The sequence below is a fragment of the Scleropages formosus genome, chromosome 20 (genome assembly GCF_900964775.1).
Source record: "Scleropages formosus chromosome 20, fSclFor1.1, whole genome shotgun sequence".
NCBI classification, from domain to species: domain Eukaryota; kingdom Metazoa; phylum Chordata; class Actinopteri; order Osteoglossiformes; family Osteoglossidae; genus Scleropages; species Scleropages formosus.
In genome coordinates, this window is record NC_041825.1 from 272,506 (window position 1) to 282,056 (window position 9,551).

The window sequence follows — 9,551 nt, forward strand, 5'->3', positions numbered from 1 at the left end:
GGAGTCCATTTCCCTGGTGAAAGTCACTGAAGTAGGTGGTGAGCTCTACAGTGGGAAAGCACCGGGAGTGGTTGAGATTTGCCCAGAAATGCTTAAGGCCCTGGATGTTGTAGAGCTGTCATGGCTGACATGCCTCTGCAATGTTGCATGGACCTCGGGGACAGTGCCTTTGGATTGGCAAACTTGGGTGGTGGTCCCTATCTTTAAGAAAGGGGACTGGAGAGTGTGTGCTGACTATTGGGGTATCACACTTCTCAGCCTCCGTAGGAAAGTCTATGTCAGGGTGCTGGAAAGGAGGCTCCGGCCGATAGTTGAACCTCAGATTGAAGAGGAACAATGCGGATTCCGTCCTTGCCGTGGAACAGTGGACCAGCTTTTTATCCTCTCACAGATAATTGAAGGGGTATGGGAGTTCGCTAATCCAGTCTACATGTGTTTTGTGGACTTGGAGAAGGCCTATGACCGTGTTCCCTGAGAAATTCTGTGGGAGTATAGGGTGCTGGGTCCACTACTGTGGGCCATTCGGTCTGTGTACACATGGAGTAAGAGCTGTGTCCACATACTTGGCATTAAGTCAAGCCCGTTCAATGTGGGTGTTGGACTCCGCCAAGGTTGTGCTTTGTCCCCACTGCTGTTTGTGGTTTTCATGGATAGGATATCAAGACACAGTCGAGGTCAGGAGGGCATTCTATCTGGGAGTCGGAAAGTGATATCTCTTCTTTTTGCGGATGATTTCCTTTTGGCACCATCACACGGTTGCCTCCAACACACACTAGAAGGGTTTGTAGCTGAGTATGAAGCAATTGGTATGAGGATCAGCACCTTCAACTCTGAGTCCATGGTTCTCTCATGGAACAGGATGGCATGCCCCCTCCAGGTAAAGTGAGAGAATTTGCCCCAGGTGGAGGAGTTTAAGTATCTTGGGGTCTTGTTCACAAATAAGGGGAGAAAGGAGCGTGATATCAGGACTAGTAATGCGGTTTCTGTGCTGGACTGTAGTGGTAAAGGGGGAGCAGAGTCATAAGGCAAAGCTCTGTATTTACCAAACATTCTACATCCCTACCCTCACCTATGGTCATGAACTCTGGGTAATGACCGAAAGAATATGATCGCGGATACAAGAGGCTGATATGAGTTTTCTCCGTAGGGTGTTGGGACTCTCCGTGAGAGGGTGAAGAGTTCGGACACCTGGGAGGAACTCAGAGTAGAGCCGTTGCTCCTTCACATTGAGAGGTGTCAGTTGAGGTGGTTCGGGCATCTGATGCCCCCTGGGTGCTTCCCTTTTGGAGGTATACCAGGCAAGACCAACTGGGACGAGGCCCAGAAGTTGGCCCAGGACTCACTGGAGGGATTATATCTCACAGCTGGTCTGGGAATGGCTGGGGATCCCCCAGGCTGAGCTGGAGGAAGTTGCAGGGGACAGGGGCAGCTGGGCCTCTCTGCTCTCCCTGTTGCCAGCGCTACCCTAGAAGGCCAAGCAGGCAAGAAAATGGATGGATGGATGAAGGAGAAGGTTTAACATAAGCAATAAAGAATAGTGCTGAACTGAAAAGGTCTTTCAGAGGAGAATTCCATTACCCAAGACAGCTCATATATGCTATTATACTATACTGTGATAGATATGGGAGTGCAGCAGGTTTGGCCTGTGCCTGCTCTCTGGAGGGTCTGGGGTTCAAATCCTGTTTGAGGTGTCTTGCAATGGACTGGCGTCCCATTCTGGATGTGTCCTTTCCCCCCTTGCACCCTATGTTGCCGGGTTAGGCTCCGGTTCACTGTGACCTCATTCGGGACAAGCGGTTGTGGACGTTGTGTATATGATATAAGCTGTATACTATTAATAGAGAGCCAATAGCAGCCATGTACATGTATTTATGGGGGAAAATGTTCTCTTTAGTGGCCCAGACTGTAAGAGCACAGAATACCTTACAGTTTAAATCGATAGAGTTCTGGGGTTATGTTGTGCACTGTTAATTGACTTTTTCATACATTCATTAAACTCCATAAACATTCATAATGCACAGTCATATTGACCTCAGGGAAAAGATGATCATAAGTCCATTCACATTTATTTCTACAGGATACTTGCACTGATACCCACAGAAAGAAATTCACTCTGATGTTGCCATTACAATGGTGGGCAAACAAAGAGTTTCATCGTGTAATTTGCTACACAATGATGCTCTGCTGAAAAGCAGAAGGGCTTAACAATAAACATCCATGGAAAGCGTTGATGTTTTAATTGTGTGATCTCACTTTTTCTGCTTAATGCATTTCTTCTAATGACTCTAGTTCTTCTCAGAGTAAGATTTTGTTCGGAGAATATAGGTCACATCATGTGGGTCACATGAGGACTTTCATTCCCCATAATAATAAATAAGTGAATAACACTTAGATCAGCACCTTCTTCATCCCTGCCTTAAGAAACAGAAGTAACTCATGAGAAACAATTGTGAAATATGAGCTGGACTACATCCGGTACAGCGATTAAGAGACACTGTGCGGACTTTGCCTAATTCGTTCCCTGGGCTCTTGCTGCAAGACATTTGAGACCCGAAGCATAACAGTGCTTCACGCTCCTTGAAGCCCAAGAGAGCGGCACACAGGGCTGCTGCTGAGAAAGCTGGACTTGGCGGCTGTGGAGAAGCCTTGTGTGTGAACCCTGGTGCTGCCGCTTCAGCCTCTCCTTGTGCCCATTGGCGCTACTTGCACTCGTCCCATGTCTCGTCTGTCCACGCGGGTGGGAACAGCAGAAGAGTTTCTGGCGGCACTTGAGCACCACTGAGGGATGTGGTCTCCCGGGCAACCGGGGGTACCTATTTTGAGCCCCGGGTTTTCTTGGGCCCCTGCGACACACTGCCTCGGGGGCTCGGCGCCCACCAACCGGCCTGGCGGACAGCCGCAGCCTTTCGACCAACAAAAGCACATATGCAAACACCTTGGAAAAGAGCAGCAGCCTTCCTCCTAAAAAGAGAAGCTTTTGCCCTGAATTTTAAATGAATCCATGCAGAGATGGTGCATCTAATAAATAAGACACAGATTGTTTCTGTGGACTTTTCAGGAGGGAAACATAACAGTGCAGTCATTCAAAGCCAAAGGAAGAGGACAATCGCACTCTACTTGACAGCATTCATTTATAATCATTGAACTTATTAAATTAAATGACCCATTTTATTGAGACTCATGAGGGAAGGAGCAGAATTAATTTAAAGCTGAAATAATATGTGCTATGATGGATACAAATGAACACAGGAGACTCCTGCAACCTCCACTTAGTAGGAAAATCTATTTTGGATATTTCATAAGGTTATTTCAGAGTTTATTTTCCAAAGCCTGCCAAGGCAAGTGCTGCTTTTGCCTAATTCGTTTGCTGGGCTCCTGCTAAGTGAAGAGACCCTTGATGACTATACGCGAGGGTAGCACATCCATGATGCCCACTGCACTTTTCAATTGACACTCGTTTTGTAAGACAATTCAGGCATTGGCAATATAAGAATAGATTTTTGTCCGAATTCCTCTGTGAGGTTACTAAACATAGTATCATGTTCCTGTTCTGCCAGTCCGAAACAGGTTGTGTGCGCCAAACACGTCCAAATGAGCACGTCATCACAGAATAAAGGCAAGGTATTTAAGGAGATCTGGAAAAAAGTCTTCCATTTACATGGTTCTGTGATTTAAATCAGCCTTAGTTTTGCATTTGTGTCTTTTCACAAACCCTGACGCCTCATCAATAATTACAATGATGTAACTGCTGTCAGGTTTCCAGCTCCAGTCATACAAAGGGGCTGATTAATGCAAAGGAGATTATTGTGCTGATTTATAAAACTTTGTTAGATATGTTTAAACTAGTTTGACAAATCTTCAGTCAATCATTCAATAAACAGCTCCGTCAATCTCACAATTAATGAAAAGCTCGGCTGGGACCATCCCTGAAAGCGACTGGCTCAGCCTGCTCAGGTCACTGGGTTCGAGTAAACCTCCCATAGAAGGACAATGGACATGTGATGATGGCAATGAAGGGAAGCACATGCAGGGGGTCCCAAGGGGCAATCATGAGCAATACGTACAGTTTTAAGCCGTCTCCAGCCTATACTTAAAAACTGTGATACGAGAAAACAGGAGAAAACACACGGAAGATGAAAAAGGCATACGGTACATTGTCAGAAACGAGGTACCTCGTTCTCAGCTCCTTTCATTCACTGTCATTCACGTGTTTCTACATAACAAATCGTTCAGGTATGAACAACATGAACAACAATTTCACCAATGTGCCGAGGGAGGGGTGAGCAGCAGCACAGTGCCGTTCAGTCGTTGTCGCTGTAGGCTTTTGCGTCGCCCTGAATCGCCTCTTTGTATCACGTAGCTGTGGGCCACGTGCTGAAAACACCATCTGCTCCAGGAACGTCAGAACGTTTACACGCATGCAAGTCACTCCTGGGCACAAAACAAGCGATGCAAAACACACACAAGCAGAGACCTTCAATAAGCCTCTCTGGGGACTGAGACTGCCTCGTGCTTGTGGAACTTCTGCTCTTTTCTGCACCAATATGCAGCCAAAATGCAGGAAACAGGACGAACATTGAGCCTTGCAGTATTGCTACATACTGTGACTACAGAACCCAAAAACAGCACAAAGAGACCAAAGCAAACGCTTTGAGTGCCTACAAATCCCAACGAATCTCATGACGTACTGGTTCTAATGCCATGACGTTTTACAAAGTGTTGATAATCTGCCACGCTTTATCACTATAATAGAGGTAATATAGGTGGTGAAACATAACATCACTATGAGTTCAGATGCGGTCGGTCACCACGCTCAAGTTCCTTCTACACACTCTTCTTCCGTGGACCACGTGGTCAAACACAGCTGACTCGCACTCTAAGGAAGTTCTAATTCAAGTCTGTCAATTTCTTGACCGCCGTCCATATTTCCTTGAGCCCCTTCTACTGTAGGTCCGTGACTCGCTCAGCTTTTACTGTGTCGGACCGTTTGTCCACCTGACCATTTGTCAGTGTCTCACGCCTTGTCTGTGTCACTCCATTAACATTTTTTCAGTCTTCCTAAAGTCTTTCTAGTTGCAAAACCATTAGTTTGCCGACAGACACGCAGTTCGTGGGGAGAACGTGGGCCCGTCAGTCCTTGACTTGAAGCTGAAGCGCAGTTGGGTCAGGCAGCAAGACAATGATCCAAAATAAACGAGCAAGTCTGCATCAAAAAGGCTGGAAACATGAAAGAAACGCAAGTGCTGAGAGCACAAGAGCTACTAGAGCATTGCTGTAGAGCTGCAGGCCCATCTCCTCGTGTATGAGAGACACTTTCACTACTTGTCTCAGGACTGTTACTCCCCCACTTCTTCATGTCTATCACAGCCACTCCAGAACTTACAGAACAATGTACTTTCAACTCTTCCCACATTTTACCCCATTTTACCTCGCTGCCTGTACCGCATAATCAGTGACCACTGGCTCTCTGTTTGACACTCGTCTCCATAATCTATGAGCCCTGACCTCTGGACAGAAGGGTGAGATGTCTATTTTTCGAAGAGCAGTTTCTCATTGTATCGCCGTACTTCCGAAGGCCTGGTAAACTTCAAAGCGCATTACACTAAATACCCTGCAACTCTTCCTTACCCTGAGATGACCGCACTGAACGATAAGCGATGCCACTGGCAGACTTAAGTGTACCTTTGAGTGCAGTAAATATTCAGTGTAGCTGCACAAACAGAGCAGTTTACAGCGGTACCATCTGTATGACACACTGTACATTCAGTACTTCATATTGTCCACATCACGAGAAGCCTTTTCCATCTTCCAGTGTAAAGTTCACATGAATCAGTGTGAGGCATTTGAAATCCAGCACTGCAACAAGAACAAACGAACACAAACACACCAATACACACACACACACACACACACACACACACACACACACACACACATCCCAAGCGGGGTCACGGCAAGCCGGAGCTTAACCCAGCAACACAGGGCACAAGGCTGGAGAGGGAAGGGACACACCCAGGACAGGATGCCAGTTCATCACAAGGCACCCCAAGCGGAACTCAAACCCCAGACCCACCAGAGAGCAGGACTCACTCAAACCCACTGTGCCACCACATCCCCGCAACAAGAACAGCTGAGTAAAAATGCTTTCATGACGTGCAAACGTGTCTCTAGTGGTAGATGTTTCAGCTTTTTGGGCTTTTAACTGAAACAGTTCGTTGTCTTTTCCTCCTCTGCCATGGTCATATTTTCCCAAACCATTAATGTGTGGCTCGAACCACACTGTGCTGCTCCTTGACTCATGTATGTTTTACCGGTGAAAACACAGGAAGTGTGAACTAACGCCTGTGGGCCTGTTTAAGGTCAGCGTTCTTCTCCTGCGCCGGGTGGTCCTACGTTACAAGGCTTGGCTTCCTGAGGGGCCATGACTCTTGTACCCCAGGGGACCTCATGCATTGATCAGAGTTGCCAGAGCGGGTTGGGGGAGAGCACACACGTCAGAAATCAGATGGACGTGCAGTTCTGGGGACTAAGAGCGCACAGCAGAGCGACTCATTTGCAGTAAATATGAGAGCACTGATGGTTTACCGGGGCTTTACGATGCTTCAGCTCCCCGAATGCTCCCCCGTGTGGCAAAGTGCACCGGTATCCTCCCTTGATTAAAAATGGCACTTGGAGCACCATGTGGCCCTCGGGAGGGATTAGATGTTATTTCCTGAGGTTTTTGTGCAATCATGGTTTCACAAGGACTGTGTATTCAGGGGTTCTGCGTTCTCACACATTACTGAGCAGCTCTGTCTGGCTTACATCGTGTTTCACTCTTCTCCCGTGTACCATGGTGTACCGTGCTCACTGCAGCGTGCCACTTCCATACACACTGTCACTCAAACACCTTTCCTCTGACAAGTATCCCCTTCAAGAAAGGGCATTGTCCTTGAGGGCTTCAATACCACATAGATTCACATTTTCAGTCTGGGACTGAGGCAACAGTACAAGCATAAGCCAACCAAGCAACCACCCACCCACCCAATGTCAGCAGCCACTTGTCCGAGAGTGGGGGAGACACGGTGAGCCAGAACCTATCCCAGCAACACCGGGCACAGGGGACACACCCAGGATGGGAGACGAGTCCATGACAGGGCACCCCAAGCAGGGCTCGAACCCCAGACCCGCTACACAGCAGGCACCGGCCAAAACTCACTGCGCCACCACACCCCCACGAACATAAGTTTAGATCAATGTGTTTAACATGTAAATTGTAAATTATGATCAATAAATTAAAAGTTATATACAGTATCATGATTATTTATGTGTGTGTGCATGCGTGCGCGTGTGTGTGTGTGATTTCCTTGTAGACAGCGAATGAAACATCAGTGGAAAGGGGATTTGAGGTGGGGAGGAAGGGCATATGAGCACACCCACATCACTTGCACAGACAACAAGGAAAATTATTGCATCTGGAAACTCATTTATGTGTTTTTTATACTTGTTTACGTGACCTTCTCATACTAATAGAAGCTGTTAAGTTTGTACATTTGTGTGTGATTCTTTAATGAAAGGATCTGGGGTTGGGTGGGACTTCAATTATTCAGAATTATTCTCAGTGGCTATTTATATGACTATCTGTATGAACATGGAGAAATTGCTGCTTTTGATTAAATTTCATTGAGTTTAGCTCTGTGATTCGTTCCTCTGTCAATAGAATATTATACACACACACACACATTTTCTGAACCGCTTGTCCAATACAGGGTCGCGGGGAACTGGAGCCTACCCAGCAACTCGGGGCGTAGGGCCGGAGGGGGAGGGAACCCACCCGGAGGTGACCCACCCGGAGGGGACCCACCCAGGACGTGACGCCAGTCCGTCGCAAGGCACCCCAAGCGGGACTCGAACCCCAGACCCACCAGAAAGGAGGACCCGGGCCAACCCACTACAATATTATACTTCTGCGTAAATATAAGAAAGGCTGAGCTAAGCAGTTGTTTTCGTGCGCAGCACAGAAGGAATGTGTTCCATGAGTATGTTTTCAGGGACAATATTGCAGTGCTCAGCAGCAGCAGCAGCGTCATGCCCCTCACTGTAATTATGAAATGAATGTATATGTGAGCAATTCACCAACTGTTTAAACTGTACCATAAAACACATGGAGAGTCTTATTTTTATTATTATTATTATTATTATTATTATTATTTGAGATCACCTTCCTCTTAGAGCAAATAATTATGAAATGCGTGGCAAGGAAAAGACAGAAGTCAATAATGCTCCTGTGTGCTGTCATGTACCCTGCATACAGAGCACAGTTCAGCAGAACGTGAGAGCGATTCGCCGCGCTCCACCGCCGTACCCTGGTACACGACGCGCCACTTTGTGTCTTTCTGCTTTTTGAGGGAATATTTATCATAGTGATACTCCTCAGGAGACACTTGTGTGTTCAAGATCAGCTGAATGTGTTGGGCGGCACCCTGTGTGTATCTCTCACGGAGCACTCTGTCCCTCCACACACACACACACACACACACACACACACACGCAGGGGACACAATCCCAAGGTGAAAATCAAAGAAAGTTTATTGTGCTGTAAGCTACTACGGCAGAAAAGGAAGAAAACAAGAGGCGAGCCACCCCCTGGGCGTGTCTCAGCTGGGGATTCTCATCTCCAGTGATTTTCGCCTTTTTCGTTGCCAGGTACGGAAGAAGCTGTGGTGCCGACACAAAGGTCACAAAGTGCACTATTCGGCTCCTTTCCAACAGTTACTGTGACAAAGCTGTGGTGAGTCAATTGTGTCCGCGAGAAGATGCCACGAAGGCGCCACCAGACCAGCGTCACGTGGAAAAGCGTGTGAAACAGAACGACTGAACGGACAGTGGCCGTGTGCACAAGTGCTGTGTTTCAGCAAGTCGATGCTTTTCTCAACACCAGTCATAGCGCAAAATCTTTTCACTGTTTTCATTGAGTCTTGAAAGGAATTGAAGAAAGTGCTCGGTCCCACATGGACCACACAAGACAAAGACCTTCAGCAGAAATTCGCCGGACGCTGAAATGCACCAGTGCACCAACGGCACACGAAACGCGCCGACGAACGGGAGCAGAAGTGGCGCCCGAGAGCCACCGGGTGCGAAACTGCACATTGACAGAGAAAAAATGTCAAATGCCAAGTGAGGATAACAGAGGGAGAGGAGATGTGCGACCGGGGCTCCCGTGTACTTACGGGTACCATCAAACCTGGTGGCGATGGTGTCCAAGAAGGTGTTCTGAGGGGCCAGGAGACCTTTCATCACTGGCATCTTGACTCGTGTTGAGGAGCACTGCCAGGTCCTGCACGGTTAATCCATCCTCCGGTTGCAGAGGTGCGGGGGGGGGTCGGGTACAGGTGTCAGACTCGCTAAACTAAACTTGAAAGAGCTGGCCTTTCCGGTGAAGCCAGCGCTGGACATGAGTTCATTTCATGCCCGACCGCGGGTCCTTCGGCTCCCTGCGCAGTGGAGACGAGTGCAGGACAGGAGAAACCCCGGGACCCAGCAGAGCCAGCGAATAAAGAAGCCTGCCATCG

General features: G+C 47.8%; 1 protein-coding gene across 1 annotated transcript in view; it reads right to left on the reverse strand.

Annotated features, from left to right (window-relative positions):
* LOC108918937 (potassium voltage-gated channel subfamily H member 4-like) overlaps nucleotides 1–9,285 on the reverse strand; it is a 49,390-nt gene extending 40,105 nt beyond the window's left edge. Inside the window, exon 1 of the mRNA XM_018726585.1 lies at nucleotides 9,210–9,285. Coding sequence (XP_018582101.1) covers nucleotides 9,210–9,285 — 76 coding nt within the window. The remainder of the gene's footprint in view (nucleotides 1–9,209) is intronic.
* Nucleotides 9,286–9,551: the final 266 nt, after the last annotated feature.